General features: G+C 48.7%; 5 protein-coding genes across 5 annotated transcripts; 4 read left to right on the top strand and 1 right to left on the bottom strand.

Moving 5' to 3' along the window:
- Nucleotides 1-532: 532 nt before the first annotated feature.
- EV420DRAFT_1480315 (uncharacterized protein) lies at nt 533-1,812 on the top strand (the record flags this gene model as incomplete). Its single annotated transcript, XM_060469667.1, has 2 exons — nt 533-1,373; nt 1,430-1,812. 2 exons carry the CDS (start codon nt 533-535, stop codon nt 1,810-1,812), a joined length of 1,224 nt encoding a protein of 407 aa, XP_060329975.1.
- A 126-nt stretch (nt 1,813-1,938) lies between these two features.
- EV420DRAFT_472572 (uncharacterized protein) lies at nt 1,939-3,793 on the bottom strand. The gene is made up of 4 exons (XM_060482272.1): nt 3,493-3,793; nt 3,149-3,444; nt 2,801-3,100; nt 1,939-2,751 (listed from the first exon to the last, which is right to left on the bottom strand). Exons 1-4 carry the CDS (start codon nt 3,509-3,511, stop codon nt 2,125-2,127), a joined length of 1,242 nt encoding a protein of 413 aa, XP_060329974.1. The 5' UTR covers nt 3,512-3,793; the 3' UTR covers nt 1,939-2,124.
- Nucleotides 3,794-4,990: 1,197 nt separating this feature from the next.
- On the top strand, nt 4,991-7,055 carry EV420DRAFT_472015 (uncharacterized protein). The gene is made up of 15 exons (XM_060482269.1): nt 4,991-5,119; nt 5,176-5,268; nt 5,315-5,342; nt 5,400-5,441; nt 5,494-5,533; nt 5,587-5,619; nt 5,679-5,690; nt 5,752-5,765; nt 5,814-5,922; nt 5,974-6,041; nt 6,095-6,172; nt 6,277-6,331; nt 6,385-6,452; nt 6,508-6,675; nt 6,726-7,055. Exons 1-15 carry the CDS (start codon nt 5,100-5,102, stop codon nt 6,897-6,899), a joined length of 1,002 nt encoding a protein of 333 aa, XP_060329973.1. The 5' UTR covers nt 4,991-5,099; the 3' UTR covers nt 6,900-7,055.
- A 147-nt stretch (nt 7,056-7,202) lies between these two features.
- Nucleotides 7,203-10,231, top strand: EV420DRAFT_472252 (uncharacterized protein). Its single transcript, XM_060482270.1, has 6 exons — nt 7,203-7,597; nt 7,648-8,505; nt 8,560-8,804; nt 8,854-9,532; nt 9,593-9,860; nt 9,913-10,231. The coding sequence occupies exons 1-5, from the start codon at nt 7,282-7,284 to the stop codon at nt 9,793-9,795; spliced, it is 2,301 nt and encodes a 766-aa protein (XP_060329972.1). The 5' UTR covers nt 7,203-7,281; the 3' UTR covers nt 9,796-9,860; nt 9,913-10,231.
- A 147-nt stretch (nt 10,232-10,378) lies between these two features.
- On the top strand, nt 10,379-15,916 carry EV420DRAFT_1334990 (Hydantoinase B/oxoprolinase-domain-containing protein). The gene is made up of 25 exons (XM_060468856.1): nt 10,379-10,706; nt 10,753-10,817; nt 10,869-10,985; nt 11,032-11,152; nt 11,201-11,381; nt 11,433-11,906; nt 11,958-12,117; nt 12,169-12,269; nt 12,323-12,499; nt 12,552-13,230; nt 13,280-13,471; nt 13,525-13,583; nt 13,637-13,695; nt 13,753-13,848; nt 13,902-14,006; nt 14,059-14,237; nt 14,291-14,386; nt 14,437-14,633; nt 14,685-14,879; nt 14,930-14,992; nt 15,048-15,111; nt 15,165-15,214; nt 15,272-15,289; nt 15,340-15,665; nt 15,714-15,916. Exons 1-25 carry the CDS (start codon nt 10,676-10,678, stop codon nt 15,854-15,856), a joined length of 3,948 nt encoding a protein of 1,315 aa, XP_060329971.1. The 5' UTR covers nt 10,379-10,675; the 3' UTR covers nt 15,857-15,916.
- Nucleotides 15,917-15,941: the final 25 nt, after the last annotated feature.

Genomic DNA, 15,941 nt, shown 5'->3' with positions numbered 1-15,941 from the left:
AAAGCTTCGGTATCCAAGTGATGAATGGGCTTGTTTTCCGGGTTACCAACCGAAGAGCTGATAAGATCCTAGCGGAATCAATACGGAGTAAGTTTAAACCCCCCTTGGTTTGGGATCCCAGCTGAGTTGCAGGAACTATCCAGGTAGGGTAAAGGCGACACAAATCATTGCCGGGTACTGTATCTCTGCCAACACACGATATCAGAATATCATTGACTTGTTTTATCAGGCCATCAAGAACAGCATGAATCTGAAGGTTGGCAGGGTCAACTCGGAGTGTTTGCCTGGTGGAAAACCCACATCGTGCCGGTCTCTCTCGCTCTTTCTCTTTCTCCTATCCGCTATGACCGGCTACGCGTATCATTCCGGTGAATATCGATCTCTCAAATCATTCACAGACGGAGTTCTATCCACGATCACACCACAATCACTGAGATTGACATATGTCAAGATGCGAGTTAGGCCAAAATACCGCTTTTTCCCGGAAGTTCATTCTCGCTATAAAAGACACGGCTGCTGATCCTCTCCATGTATGAGTGCCTCTTTCCTTCCTCAAGAGATCCTCGGCATCATTGTCGATCATCTTCATGACGACCTTTCCTCTTGCATCGCTCTTTCCCAAACCCATAGGACACTCAAAGACGCCGCATACACTCACATATTCAAGAATATTACCATAGACCGCCCACATAACGGCATAGAGCGTTGCTCCAGTACCGCCGTCGCCAGAAAATTCCGCCGCTTTGCCGCAATTTCATCCGGTATCGCGAAATATGTAGGCGAAATCGTCTTACGGAGCGGACCAGCTTTTAACAGGACGACAGAGCGCGGCTATGGGTGGATGTACGATGAGCCTCAGTTACCTCAGATTCTCCTGAGCCTCACCAATTTACGGAGCATCCTCATTGAAAGTCACGATCTCTACGAGGACGATCTTCTCAAATGGGATAGGATGTCTGCGGAGCTGAAATGCGCATTTACACACGTGATAGAGCTACCCAGGCTCCATACTATCACGTTCATTGGGTTTGAGGGGTATCCCATCTCTCTGTTTTCTGCTACGCCGTCACTCAAATCCCTAAATGTGTACCATTCCCGCCCAAAGTTTGACCAGACATGTGTGTCGACAGTTCGCGCTTCGGTCAATGAGCTATCCCTGCGGATGTTCCTGCCGTACCTACAAGACCACCTCCGCTGGATAACGAGCCCACGTTCTCCCATCAACACCTCCCGCTTAACTCAGCTTAGTCTAGCGCCCTTCCTCCCAGTCCCAGAGCAGACATTTCCTAACCCATCGTTCCACCGCGAAGTTGATGAGCTGCTGAGAACATCTCCAAACCTCGAGCAGTTATCCTTCACCCCACTTGACCAAGGTGAGAATATGTCCTGTCTGTGATAGATCAGTGATTCATGATGATATACATCTCAGATCCACACATCATCCATCTTACGCATAACGCCCGCCTTTGCTCCGTCGAGTTTAGCATGAACACCGGCTTCATAGGTCGAGAAAGCCCCCGGTTGGACTTTATCCACTGGGTAGCGATGGTGCTCGAGACCATCCCTTCGTCCGCCCCCCTCGAGAATATCCTCCTGTTCGGGGAATCTGAAGAGGGTTGTGTCAGCGACGCGACAAAGTCTTTTGGATGTGCATGGGATAAATTCGATGAAGCGGCGACGAGGGAGAGTTGGCATGGCACACTAAAAAGGGTGTCCGTTAGTTTTGAAGGTGTCTGGAGCACCACGCTAGAGAAAGGATTGGATATCCCGAAGTTGAGGGACAGCGGGGTCTTGGAAATTGAACTGAATTGAACGGGGTATGAGGAAGAAGTCGTGAAGAACCAGAAGATCGGTCCAGCCGACATGACATTTCAAAGACGAACATTGTTGAATTCAGGACCAGTAGCGAGTCATTACACCCACTTATTTCATCGATAATCAGTATTTATATAAACAAGGACTCCTCACAAATAATTACATCAGCTTTCAGCAAGCAGTAACATTGTCCTATTAGACCATTATTAAAGGACCGAAAGAGCGCGAAAGACCTTCGAAATCATTACTCTCACAGCCAACAACATATTTGAGCAAAGTAACACTAATAATATTGCGACAAATAGCACTTTATGACGAAGGCAACGGGGGTGGCGCTTCGGGCTGAGGGGCGAATATGATGTTGAGCGGAGGCGTCGTTTGACTGTCCTCACTCAACGTCGTCGCAATAATCGAGCGCCCAGCAAACGATCTTCCAGCCAAGCTCTTCATAGCCCGATTGGCACTGTCCGCATCACTGTACTTGACATATACACGACCCACACCCGAAGCCTCATCGATGCGAGCTGCATCCTGGGCAGCAATCTGCCCAGTGTCTCCAGACGCCCACTTCGACTTGTCCTTCTTCACTGGCCGAGGAATCCTCAGATCCTCCACCGTGCCAAAGTTGGAGCATTCGTCTTTGACATCCTCGTACAGGTCGCCGTATTCTTGATCATCAATGAGATCGTCAGGCGTTACCATGTTAAGCATGAGTAGGATGCGATTCGAGGAGCTGCTTTCTCCGGCTGGCATGATTGGACGAGGAATTTCGGGGAATTGGTCGTAGGGAAGGTTGGGGATTCCGGGGGCATCCGCTTTAGCACCAACCGAGGCACGTTGGACGACCAAGTAACGCTCTCCGAGTTCCATACCATTGAGACTCTGAATGGCAGTATCTGTGACATCGGGATCCACGTATTCGAAGAAAGCAAAACCCTTGAGAGCAATGAGCAAGCAGAAACTGGATGAAGAGAGGGAATCCTACCTTGGAGGCCCCATTACCATTCTCCCGGACAAGATTGAATGCTTTCAATTCACCGAAGGTCTTGAGGAGTTCTTGTACCTGCTCCTCGTTGAGACTAGCCGGCAGACCGCCAACAAACACCTTGTTGATAGAATCGGGCACGTTCGTGGAAATGACGCCAGGCACATGGAAGCCGGGACCGGTGCCCACCGACATATCCATGCCCCCGTAGTCTTTCGGTCTGCGGATTTTGAGTGGTCCATTGATGAAGATGATTCCATCAAATGCCATTGCAGAGGTAGCATCTTCGGCGCTGCGGAACTGGCCTGAATGTAAGTAACGGTAAGCAGATAGGAGGCATATACATACCTCTACAAAGGCATAATTCTTTTCGTAATTACACTGCACAGCAAGTACAGGGTTTCCTGTAGTGCCCGTACCAAGGTTCATCTCAGCCATTTTAGCGTTGAAAAAGTCAGCCAGATTTTGCTCATTGACATCAGGTGTGATGCTTCCGATGTACAGTCGTCGAGATTGACGAGACAGGTTGGGATTTCCACCAATACCCATACCAAAGCTTTGCACAGGCATAGGCGTAGGAAGACCGGGGATACCGAGGATGGCAGGAATTTGAGTACGATTGGCGCCGGGAAGATTAAAGAGACCTAATTAGACGTTAGTCAGCGATTCCAAAAAAGCGAGCTGATACACACCAGTTTGCTTAGCCTGCATTGCGCTGTATTGCTCGTATCCGGGAGCATGAATGTCCCAGCCAGAGGCCTTTCGCCTTCGCTGCGACAAAGGGACGGCACCTTCCGGGGTTGGTGACCTTCTTTCGGGAGTGCCCAAACCGTCTCTGCCCTTGCCTCTGCCTCCGCCCTCTCCTCCGCCCCTTCCTCGACCTCGACGGTCACCTCGGTCACCTCGGTCTTCTCGTTCGACCTTTACAGGACCATCCTTGTCTTCATCACGTCCACCTCTGTGCCCACGCCGATCATCGTCATATCGAGGGGGACGACGTGGGTGGTCATCATAGTCTCTGTAGCGATCTCGGTCCCTTCTGTCGTCCCTCCTACCGCCGTAGCGATCCCTGTCTCTGTCACGGTCACCTCTGTGTTCTCTGTCCCGGTCGCGGTGTTCCCTGTCGTCGTGCCTGGATGAGCGATGGCGCTCCTCACGGTACGCTCCACGTTCTGTAAAAAAGGAAGAAAAGCCGTAGCGCGTAAGTAACTGGGCTGGTGCGAGGAAGCCGGCAGGTCGGGCGGCGATATCGAGAGGCTAGCTAGCTATAAAAACATGGTGCACGGGAAGAGAAAATTGCACCATGAGTGGATCGTCTTTGACAAGTCGAGAAAAAACAAGCTAGAAAAAGACGGCTGGAGGGAAACTGCCTCAGCACCATTCGTTTTTCATGGCTGCTCGGGAATGTCACGAGTGACGAGAAGAATGGAAATGATACTCACCGTGGTCGTCAACCATGGCTGCAAGGTGGCGGTTTTGAAAGAAAGCGGTTGACACAGCCACAGCCACGAATTCAGCAAGGCGGTAACTTCCGGCCCGGGCGATCGAAACTTGCGCTCGGACCAGCAACTTCTAACTCCACCAGTTCGCGGGAGATGGGCCAATTCCCAGCTCTATATGTGCGAAGTTGTAACCCGGCCCTTGAACATTGTTTGTTGGTTTGATCGCCTTCCTCTCAAGCGAGGCAAGTTGCGACATGAGCAGCTTGGATTTTACTTTCAAGCTTAGGTTAGTACTTCAATTGTTATCGATGCCGACATCCCTCAGAGTCCCCCTTTTCACACAGGCCTACTATTGGTCGGCTTTCGACGGGAACCTAAAACTCTTCTGTATATTATCCACCCAATTTCAAACCCGCTCAGTAGTGCCTCTCAGTGCTGTCAGACGGAACGTTAACGTCCCTATGCCTCCCTATACACGACCACAGACAGCCACAGACGCCGGGATAGCCTGTCCGCGTACCTTGCGCGATCGGTCACTTGCCCCTATCGAGGGGAATGTTGAGTCCTCATACAGTCCAAGATTCGTTGTCAGGCTCATTCTGAGTACAATCCTCGAAAGTACAAAGAACACCCCGTGAAGACAGCACCGCGGCGCCACCCCCAACGGCGTAACTAGGGAATTGAAATTAGAACCAGACAGGATGAGGGTGACGGCGATTTCGTTGCCCTGAATGGGCCTTGGATAAACAGTTTCCCAAGATCGTTACCGATCATTCCACGATTCTGGTTTGGTATATAAGAGCCGGGACTCAGATATCCCATTTCTAGCAGAAACGCATCTACAGAACGTTATCGCAATGTCTGTCGCTTCAGCTTCGTGAGTGTTTTTCTTTTGCCCTTTATCAGTGCATATCTTAATAACCATGGCCTCAGTCAAGGTCCTATGCTGGTGGGACACATGTTAAACATCCTCCTCATGGGCGTCGTGCTGGTTCAGGTGTACATATACATGATGACATATCAAAAGTGCGCGCCCTCTTCCCTGCGTCCATTCTCTGCTGACAATAACTAGACGTGACAAACTTTGGTTAAAGGCGTTTGTAGGTCCCGCCAAATAGACAACGCATTGTCCCAGTCTAAAGCACCTCTGTCAACAGGTTTTTTTTCTGCTGATAGTCAATTTATTGAATACGGTTACGGTGAACATTCTACCTTTGATCAAGTGATTGTCTAGGCTAACTCCTTCAATAGCAATTCATCTACATCTACACTGCACTTATCGTCCACTTCAGTATGTCACTCAACGATAGCCGTATCCGTATCTTAACATGCTCCTTTGTCCAGTGGATCCAGCATATTTGGCCAAAGTCACGGCGGGTAAGGTCCTCTAATGAATTTGCAGCGGGATTACTGAAGACAATTTGATTTATTATTAGTCTTTGCCATTTGTGCGTTCTGTCATCAGATGACATACCCTACCAATTTTAACTTGCATTTCCGATGCAAAAGCTGGGGCTTTGACAGTAAGCGTATGTCAGTTATTTTCTTTTCAAATGCTCATTCTATCATAGGGTGTGATATCCGGTTCTGTACAGCTGTTCTTTGCCTGGAGAGTGAAGATCTTGACCTCGAACATATGGTTGGTAGCCATGGTTTGCGCGACTGCATTGGCTGGTACCAGTGAGTGACTCTTTCCAAGGCAACGCCATTTTCTAAGGCCTGTATTGGGAGCTGGATCCATTGGTAGCACGATTGAAGCCATGAAGATTGGCACCTTCCTTCGATTTCAAGATATTAAGGTACGACAGCTCGTGTTTTATCAATTTGGCTGCAAAATTCACGACATTCACAGGCTTGGGTTATTCTCTGGCTCGTGGCCACGTGCGCCGCAGACATTTTAATAACTGTCATTCTTGTTTGGCATCTGTACGTTAACCTGGTTCTAATGCATCATTGTCGCTCACCCTCAGTTCAGGGTATGTGCGTCATTGATGGGAGGACGAATATTCCTTTTTGACCATCTATGTGCAGAAGAGTCACAAGACAGGATTCCGGGGTTCCGATGAATTAGTCGATAAAATCATTCGGTGTAAGTTGAATTTTCTCTCAGTTGGTGCAAACAGCTGACGATGCATATCCTAGCAACTGTACAAACGGGCTTAATCACGACATGTTGCGCCCTAATTGATTTACTCACTTACCTTCTGGACGTAAGTCTGCTATCATCGCCCCGAGAACATAGGAATCTCAGAGGATGTATAATAGCCCACAGGACTCCATCTAGTGTTCAACTTCCCACTCCCAAAGCTGTATACCAACACCCTTCTGAGCAGCCTCAACTCCAGAGGCGGCTGGTCGTACGATTCTAGTGCAGAGTCGCATTCCCATACTACCGGCGGCATTGTATCTGGAGGTGCCCCCAGGTCAAAACAGGTTCGATCAACCGTGTCCTCAGATTTTCATGTCTTATCGATTTTTTCCAGGGCGTGCGCTTGGATACCGCCACACATCCTGAAGTCTTTGTTACTGTTGAGCACCACGAGATGGAGGATGTCTCCTTGCGGAAACCTGACCTCCATTCTGTCGATAGAGACATCAAAGTAGATCCTTCCTTTGATGGATCTCACTCTTGGGAACAGATCGGCCGAAAAGTTTGACATACTAATACTATTGTATGAATGTCGAGCCCCAAGTACACGCTCATAGTAGTGTTAGTAAAGCACAGGTTAGATCATGTTAATGTATAGCCATGATTGCTTCGCACTGAGCTCCTAAGTACTATCATATCCATGTCAAACTGACATGTAGGACTAGAGCATTCGTAGTGCTAGTGTCTTTCATTCATTTGGAGGGAATCCATGAAGAAGTTGGTGACTATGGTCCAGCCAAACACACCAAACACAGACATTGTTTGGATGTTTGGACTCGTCGCGTCGCGTTGACCCCGACTTGGTAAATATCTCTCACCTATTCTCAGTGTTCACTGATATCTAACTCCTCATCTCCTCTTTCCTGCTGTATAGCCCTCGCATTTATACCATGCCGCTCTCGAGTGAAGCTGGACCGTCCAATGCCACTGTTCAATCCAGTCAGAGTCCTGCCAAAATAAGGAAAGGACATTTGTCGACCAGTCGACTCATCCGGGAACGGAACGTGGATTTTAACGTGCTGGGTGCCGCCGCTTTTGCCGAAGACTACCTCACTGCTTTACCGAAGGGCTTCCGAGGTCGTCACCGGGACTTGATGGCTTTGTTCAACGAGGAAAGGAGAAAAATGTCTGGAGGCCGGCTCAATGAATTGCAGCAATATAAGTGTATTGTTGACATGCTGAACCATGTCAGTGTTGCAGTCTACAGTGAGTCTACGTGGCTCTGTTTCATGGCACTATCCTGACCTGGGCAACAGCGGAAATTCTCGATACCCATCCGGCAGCCCTTCGGCTTCAATTCATTGATACTCATGCTGCTCATTTAATTCGTCACCCAAAAGGATATAAGGACAAACCAGATATATGTGCCGTCGAGTCTCACCATGTCACATCGTTAGAGAAGACTGACGCTGGAAACTATCATCGCGTGCCATGGCACAAGACCCGTTCTGTTGGCGAAGTAAAACCCTCTACGAATGACTCGAAGAAAGGTCGCCAAATCATGTCCTATGCTGCATCACACAACCTGGCTCGCCCCGACAGACCTGGGTGTCTTGTTGTTAGTGTGTCTCCACGCGGTTATCAGATCGCTTGGAGCGACCCTTCCGGTGGGCATATATCAGAGACAATTGGATGGGATGACAAGAAAGGCGAATTTCTCCTCAGCTTCGTTTATTCTCTTTACATTCCGCCTGCATCATGCGCCGTTGCGGACTCGACTATTACACTGGTTGACCCGACCACCTCTCTCACTCCTCTATGGAATATTAACTTCAAGGGAAAGTTATACAAGGAATGCAGTATTTCTTTTGTCGGAGAGGCGCACAGTCGGCAGACGATGATATTCAGGCATGAGGCTGACGGGTGTGTCCGGATAATCAAGGACCAATATCCCCACAAAAGACGCAGGTTCAAAGAGCCAGACCTGTATGAAAAACTGGACGGGACGGCAGGATGGGTGACTGTCATTGAGTCGGGTGACGTTGGCGTGGTCGTGGGGAGTGGGGAATCCGCTAGAGAGAAGAAGAGGCTGATAATGAGTTCAGGTGGAGACGCTTTGAACAAAGTGAAGAGTGTCAAAACGTTCTTGATGTCCATGTATGATATTTTGGAAGGTACGTGATAGCAGAATCAGTGTTGGCATCCCTTCTGAAAGATATCACCCCCAGCCCACCGGTACGCCGTCATGAAGAAACAAGTGATGCACCGAGATATGAGCCATCGGAACATCCTCATGAACCCGTTCGGCATCCCTGATACAAATCCGGAAGGGCCTATATTTGTCAACGCTATCTTGAATTCCCAGAACAAAGGAGCCCAGCCAACAGCGTTGATATGCGATTTAGACAACGGTTGCGTATACAGAGGGGCGGAGAGTTCTGAGGAAATAAAAGAGCAACTTAAAAGCCGCACAGTAAGAGATTGCATAATAACTGCTAGTTCTTTGCTGACAAACGACGAAGGGGACGCCAATGTTTATCGCACGTGCGGTGGAGGCGGGGCAGTTGCAAGCTAATATCAACTTCTCTCAAATGCCACAGATCAGTGATGTTACAGTCGCCGAGCGGTATTCAAACAGTCATCAAGGAGAGGCTATGCGCACCTTCCGTGATGAAGGAGAATCATGTCACGGAAGTCGTGTGAATATGTCGAAATGGATGGGTCGCAATGACGAGAACCAGCGTAAAGCCTGGTTCCATCACCAGCCACGGCATGACGTTGAGTCGGTAGGATGGTGCATTATTGCCTTCTTCCTACGCGCCCAACCGAAGGAACTTGAAGGTGTCGAAGATTCGCTAAAAGAACTCCACAATGCATGGGAAATTCTATCTGGGCCAGTACGATTGGGTTTGTTAACTTGGCCCCAGCAGCAGTGGGAACGTGCTCTTCACCCTAGACTGAAATTTTTGGGCGATTTCCTTCTGAAGCTTGGCGCACAGATGGAGCCTGAGTACGGTTTTCTCGATCCTCCTCCTGCAGAGGACCACCTACATGAGGCTTTCCAGAGGTTGCTGCTCAATCAGATTCACGATATGAAGGAAGATGTTGAACTCAATATAGAAAAGTTACGTGCCCTGCCTGAGTTGAAGCATTACGAGACTCGGGATACAACCACGCCGTTTGGGGCTTCTATTGGCCAAGGTGAGCTCTTTAATGATCGTTCATAAGCGAGTTCGGATATTTATTCGTTAATGGTCATAGTGCATAGCCCTCCAGCAAACACCCCAAAGAAGCGTAACAAGAGAGCGGCGTCAAATCAGGATGAGGATGATACCAGTATGTCCTTGACTATTTGCAGACAGGAATTTGTATTAAAGATACTTTTCAGAGGACACAAAGCGAACCAAGAAAGCCGAGGAGCCGTCAAAACGGAGACGAGGGAGACGAGGCCGGGGAAAAGATAGAGCACGTCGCTAGTGAAGACTAGCCGCTCCGGGTGGATGGGACTTAGCCGGGTTGCACTTTGCATGTACATAATCTCTCCTGCGATTTCACTCCCACAGTTACTAAAGATTTTAAAGGAACCTGATCTGGTATGAACACCCATTACCCGGCGAACTCTCAGAGTACAAGGCCGGTTCTGATTCCCTAGTTTTCATGTAAGTCTCGAATTCTCCACTGTGACTATCAACCCAGCTCCCGTGAAAGATAGGGCTTGTTTTTACGGTTGTGACTCGGGATTCACTACTTGCTCTTTGATTCAAGATGATGTTTGTAGACCTGTCACTTGAGAGCCATGCAAGCAAAAGAGGAACGTCGCAGAACAACAGCTTTGCATTATTTGTGATAAAGTAAAGGAGGCTACTGCATGGGACGATAGACGAAGCGGAAAATAGAGGGATCTGGGTGTTTAGTGCTTATGCTCTGAACAGATACACGTAAGTGAAGGCTTCATATATCATAGACTCATAGTTGGATAGCGAGTTCAGTTGAATCCAGCATAGTATATTATGCACCTTTTATTCACGCAAATCCCAAGTCAACTAGTTGACTCAGAGCCGATCAAGCTATAACAACGGCAGCTGCTTCCTCCTTACCCTAAGATATCATCGCCAGGAAATTTCCGCCTCCGCTGGACCCTCTCGGAAGTCGGGCATTATGTGATCGAATTGCCCGCGGAATTTGCCAGGATCTGCTTTCATTTGCGGAAACACTGTGGAACAGTGATCATGTCTGCTCCAATTCCGAACGATTTCCTAACAGACGACGTTAAGACATGCTGGAAACCCTTTTATACGTCCCAGATCCATTGTCCAGAATATCTCATCCTCCTAAGTCCTCGCCATGTCGTCCAGTCAAGTCCGCATTGCCATTGGTGCGTCAAGTTCTTGTTTATCGATGTTTTGGCTCACCCACTGCAGATCGTGGTGGAACCTTTACCGATGTGCACTGTTCGCAGGCCGGGAAGCCCGATATTGTGTTGAAGGTATGTTGTATTCCGATGCGGGATAGATTCAGGCTGAACGCTGCCGCTTAGCTTCTCTCCGTCGACCCCAGCAACTATCCTGATGCCCCTACGGAAGGTATCCGGAGAGTTCTCGAGTTGTCGTCTGGACAGAGTATCCCAAAGGGTACTAAGCTGAAGCTGGATCAGGTATGTTGAGTGCTGAACATTAAGGACCAATCTAAACGATTCACAGGTTGAAAGCATCCGTATGGGTACCACTGTGGCTACAAACGCGCTCCTCGAACGCAAAGGCGCGCGTTGCGCGCTAGTAACCACTGAAGGTTACCGCGATGTGTTGCGCATTGGACAACAAGGTTAATCTTCATCACTCGCTATTCGTTTCCCTGCTGACCTCCTCGCAGCTCGGCCCAATATATTCGACCTCTCGATTAGGAAGCTATCGTCCTTGTATGAGAAAGTAGTTGAAATTGGAGAGCGAGTTACCATTGCGACCTCCACCGAGGATCCAGAATCTTCAGCCTTAGACTTTGAAGGAACGTCTGATGCATCAATTGTTCGCGGACTTACGGGCGACTTTATTCGGTGTGTATCTGTTGTAGTTCATTCTTGTTTCTTTGGCTGATCTACGCGTAGCGTCCTGAAAAAGCCTGACCCGCAGTCCGTCCGAGCTCAGCTCCAGTCCCTACACGACGAAGGTTTCCAGTCTATTGCGATTGCCTTTGTTCACTCGTATACCTACCCAGCGCACGAGACGATGGTTGCAGACATGGCTAGAGAATTTGGATTTTCGGTGTCGGTTTCCTCAGAGCTTCAACCCATGATCAAAATTGTGTCTCGCGCCAACTCTGCCATTGCTGATGCGTATCTGTCCCCGGTGACTCGAGCATATATCGAAACCTTTGCTGGTGGATTTGATGGAGGTCTTGATGCACTGGGTAACAAGTTACTGTTCATGCAAAGCGATGGCGGTCTATGCAATTGGAAGAACTTTTCTGGTCTTCGAGCGGTTTTGTCAGGTCCTGCGGGTGGGGTCATTGGATATTCTAAAACTTGTTATGATACCAATGACGGTACTCCGCTGGTATCTGTTGATATGGGTGGTACTTCGTACGTCTTAGTCTCCTCTCATCCTCTTTTACACGCTCATACCCAATGTAGTACGGATGTCTCGCGTTACAGTGGCCATCTCGAGCATGTTTTTGAGACCACTACAGCACAGGTTATCATTCAAGCCCCCCAACTTGACATCAACACTGTCGCAGCTGGTGGGGGCTCCCGCTTATTCTGGGAGAACGGGATGTTTGTTGTAGGCCCCGAGGTTGGTTTTTGCTATCTTCAACGTTATTTTGATACTAAATCAGAATGCTAGAGTGCCGGAGCGCATCCTGGTCCAGCCTGCTATAGAAAGGGTGGTCCTCTTGCGGTGACCGACGCCAATCTCCTTCTCGGTAGACTTTTGCCGGAACATTTGTGAGTAGATATATGTGCCATTTTTGGTACACTCTGACTCTCTCAATATCTAGCCCAAAAATCTTTGGGCCGAATGAAGACGAACCTCTAGACATGAACGCCACTCGCAAACTATTTGAGGAGCTCACCGAGAGAATGAGCGCGGATAAGAACATCAAGATGACTTTCGAGGAAGTCGCCTCGGGATTCCTTCGCGTCGCTAATGAGGCTATGAGTCGGCCAATTCGGACGTGGGTTAAATATTTTCCTCACCTTTGTCCACCCGTCTTATCTCAATCATAGTCTAACTGAAGCTCGTGGTTACGAGAGCGCTAATCATAACCTCGTAATCTTTGGCGGTGCCGGTGGGCAACATGGTACCGCCATCGCTACTCTCCTTGGAATCTCTCGTATTCTCGTCGCTCGGTTCTCTTCTATCTTGTCCGCCTACGGGATGGCCCTTGCAGATGTCGTCGTCGAGGAACAAGAGCCTTCGTCTTCTATTCTTGACTCCAGGTCTGGAGCCGACAACACAGCTGTCTATGCTTCGCTTCGTACGCGTGCTGAAACACTTATTCAGCGTGCTCGAGACTCGCTCGCCTCCCAAGGATTCGCACAAAGCCAAGTCACCACGGAAGTCTCGTACAATTGTCGATTCCAAGGTACAAGTACTGCTTTGATGGTCCGAGAACCTGAGGATGGGGACTTTGTTGGAAACTTCGTCAAGCAACATGATCAATTGTTTGGATTCACCCTTCAGGATAGGGTTATCTATGTCGATGATGTAAGGGTAAGGGCTGTAGCGAAGAGCACTGGTACAGAGCAGCAGAGTCCTTACGAGGAATTGGAGCACTGTACGTTGAAAGAAGCGACGGTAGTGCTCGGCAACTGCAAGAGAAAGAAGGTTTACTTTGATGGACTAGGGTGGACAGATACGGCTGTGGTTCCACTTGAAGATTTATCGCCTGGAGATCAGATTCCAGTAAGTGTACAGCATTCGTCGTGCTTCCGGCGCGCTCACATTATTGCAGGCACCCGCAATCATCTTTGACAACACTCAAACTATTTTGATCGAACCTGGTTACATCGCTACGGCGACCTCGAAACATATTATAATTGACAAGATCGGACCGTCGCTGGCTAAGCCTGTACTTGACTATAATCACGTCGACCCCATTCAACTGTCTGTATTTGGCCATCGCTTCATGGGTATCGCAGAACAGGTTCACTTCCCATTACGGATGATGCACCCCAGACCTCTAACCTACTACTATAGATGGGTACTATCCTCCGGCAAACTTCCATCTCGACTAACATCAAAGAACGTCTTGACTAGTAAGTTCTAATGGTCACCTTTGTCACCCGTGAGTTTATATCCCCCTTCAAAGTTCATGCGCCCTCTTCTCGCCAGAAGGGCTTCTTGTTGCCAATGCACCCCACATCCCATGTAAGCCTAATTTCCTTTTTTTTCTGAGCGTATATATTTAACTTGCCATCTTTCAAGGTCATCTCGGTGCTATGAGTTCGGCTGTACGCTTCCAAGCAGAGCTTCATAAAGGTCAACTACAAGAAGGCGATGTACTTGTTTCGAACCATCCTGGTAAGGGAATGTTCTGTCCCGTTCGTGCTATCATTAAAACCATACGACCACAGATGCTGGAGGGTCCCATCTGCCCGATATCACGGTTATTACTCCCGCATTCCATAATGGGAACGTTGTCTTCTGGACAGCTTCTCGAGCTCATCATGCTGACATTGGTAAGTTGAACCTTGCCACCATTGGTTCTTTGAGTAACTGTCTTGATTATAGGCGGTATCCGCGCTGGTTCAATGCCACCATTCTCAAAAACGATCGAACAAGAGGGAGCACAAATTCTCAGTTTCAAATTGGTCAAGCAGGGAAGGTTTGACGAAGAGGGTGTCGTCGATCTCATGTACAACCAGCCTTCAAAGTATCCTGGATGCTCTGGTACACGAACTCTGAGTGACGTCAGATTATATTTTTGGTGTCTTTCTAATGTCGCGCTGACTGGTGAATTTAGAACATTTCCGACCTCAAAGCACAAGTCTCTGCTAACTACCGAGGTGCCACGTTAATCCGTGCCCTTATCGAGGAGTTCTCATTGGAAGTCGTTCAGGTAACTACGTCCTACGGAGTGACTTCCTGCACGCATTAACAACTTCTTAGTTCTATATGACTGCCATCCAAAACACCGCGGAGGCCGCCGTGCGAGAATTACTGCGTTTCGTCGACAAGAAGTTTGGTGGAAAGCCTCTTGAGGCTGTTGACTATATGGACGACGGAGAAGAGCTCCGGCTCAAGATCAATATCGATCCAAAGCGTGGCGAAGCGATATTTGACTTCACCGGTACAAGCCCACAGTCGTAAGTCATCCTTCGTACTTGCCCGGAGGTCATTGTTAATACCGGCACCAGCTACTCGAATCTCAACGCGCCAACTGCCATTGGCTACAGTGCAATTATCTATGTTCTTCGTTCACTGATACCGACGGCTATTCCGCTCAACCATGGTTGTCTTGCACCTATCAAAGTTATTATTCCTCCTCGTACTATTCTTTCCCCTGGTCCCGGTGCAGCGACTGTGGCTGGTAACGTCGAGACGTCTCAGCGGTAAGCTGGTTCTTTCGACAACTTAGTTGGTTATCTTATGGCTCCCATAGAATTACCGATGTCGTGCTAAAGGCATTCGAAGCCTGTGGAGCGTCCCAGGGCACTTGTAACAAGTAAGATCCTATTACCATGTCTGTCAGGTGGGTCCTAATTAATTGCCTCCTTCAGCCTTACCTTCGGCTACGGAGGAAACAGCGGTTCTTCTGTGACCAAAGGTTTTGGTTATTACGAGGTGGGTCACTCTTGCCCAGTCATGATTAGGCAGTTGATAGCCTTCCTTTGTAGACCATTGCTGGTGGTTCTGGAGGTGGTTCGAATTGGGATGGTCAAAGCGGGTATGTATCTCTTCACCGACTATTGTATCTTTTCTGAGATAGGTTTGTTTGCCACAGAATTCACGTCCATATGACAAGTGAGTCTTTATGGCGTCGCCTCTGTGGGCACTAATAACCATTGTTACAGACACATGTATCGGAGACGCAGAACAGATAGAACGCAAATACCCTGTCATCGTTCGTGAATTTAGCATACGTACTGGGTCTGGAGGTGCTGGTCGACATCCTGGTGGTGACGGTTGCGTTCGAGAGATTGAATTCACACGAGACCTGGATGTAGCAATTCTCTCTGAACGACGTGCCATACCTCCTTATGGGATGCGCGGGGGATCGCCGGGAGAACGAGGACGGAATTTCTGGCTTAGGAAAGAAGCTGACGGCAGTGTTACTACCATCGCCCTCGGTGGTAAAAATGAGTGTCCAATGAAGGCAGGGGACAGGATTCGGATAGGTGAGTGAGAATGCTGGGTTACGCTGTATGTTCTTAACGTCGACTTAGAAACTCCTGGCGGTGGTGGATACGGAGTTCCTGGATCTGCTGAAGAAGATGCTAGTCAGGTGTATGGTGCATTCACGATGGATGTCCCTGCTCATGCAAATGGAAGTTTAGCACAGATGCAAGAGACTGCGAACAGTAATTGAATATCAATACCGTCGAGTAGATTTTAATAAAAAGTGTCTGGACTTTCTTTGAAATCCGCGCTGAAATTTCGCTTCCTGCCATAAC

This window comes from Desarmillaria tabescens (genome assembly GCF_030435595.1).
Source record: "Desarmillaria tabescens strain CCBAS 213 chromosome Unknown EV420scaffold_20, whole genome shotgun sequence".
NCBI lineage: Eukaryota > Fungi > Basidiomycota > Agaricomycetes > Agaricales > Physalacriaceae > Desarmillaria > Desarmillaria tabescens.
The sequence above is the reverse complement of the archived record's forward strand: the minus strand, read 5'-3'. Positions and strand labels throughout refer to the sequence as shown.

Excerpts from the sequence above, each read along its gene's own strand:
- EV420DRAFT_472252 (XM_060482270.1), top strand. The coding sequence starts at position 7,282 with ATGCCGCTCTCGAGTGAAGCTGGACCGTCCAATGCCACTGTTCAATCC. Across the intron at positions 7,598-7,647 it reads TGTCAGTGTTGCAGTCTACA|CGGAAATTCTCGATACCCAT; the intron begins GTGAGTCTACGT and ends CCTGGGCAACAG. Across the intron at positions 9,533-9,592 it reads TGGGGCTTCTATTGGCCAAG|TGCATAGCCCTCCAGCAAAC; the intron begins GTGAGCTCTTTA and ends TAATGGTCATAG.
- EV420DRAFT_472015 (XM_060482269.1), top strand. The coding sequence starts at position 5,100 with ATGTCTGTCGCTTCAGCTTC. Across the intron at positions 5,269-5,314 it reads TACATGATGACATATCAAAA|ACGTGACAAACTTTGGTTAA; the intron begins GTGCGCGCCCTC and ends GACAATAACTAG. Across the intron at positions 6,332-6,384 it reads AGTCGATAAAATCATTCGGT|CAACTGTACAAACGGGCTTA; the intron begins GTAAGTTGAATT and ends TGCATATCCTAG.
- EV420DRAFT_1334990 (XM_060468856.1), top strand. The coding sequence starts at position 10,676 with ATGTCGTCCAGTCAAGTCCGCATTGCCATTG. Across the intron at positions 10,818-10,868 it reads AGCCCGATATTGTGTTGAAG|CTTCTCTCCGTCGACCCCAG; the intron begins GTATGTTGTATT and ends GCTGCCGCTTAG. Across the intron at positions 14,634-14,684 it reads ACCGGTACAAGCCCACAGTC|CTACTCGAATCTCAACGCGC; the intron begins GTAAGTCATCCT and ends TACCGGCACCAG.
- EV420DRAFT_472572 (XM_060482272.1), bottom strand. Across the intron at positions 3,101-3,148 it reads AGAATTATGCCTTTGTAGAG|TTCCGCAGCGCCGAAGATGC; the intron begins GTATGTATATGC and ends CATTCAGGCCAG. Across the intron at positions 2,752-2,800 it reads ATGGTAATGGGGCCTCCAAG|GGTTTTGCTTTCTTCGAATA; the intron begins GTAGGATTCCCT and ends ATTGCTCTCAAG.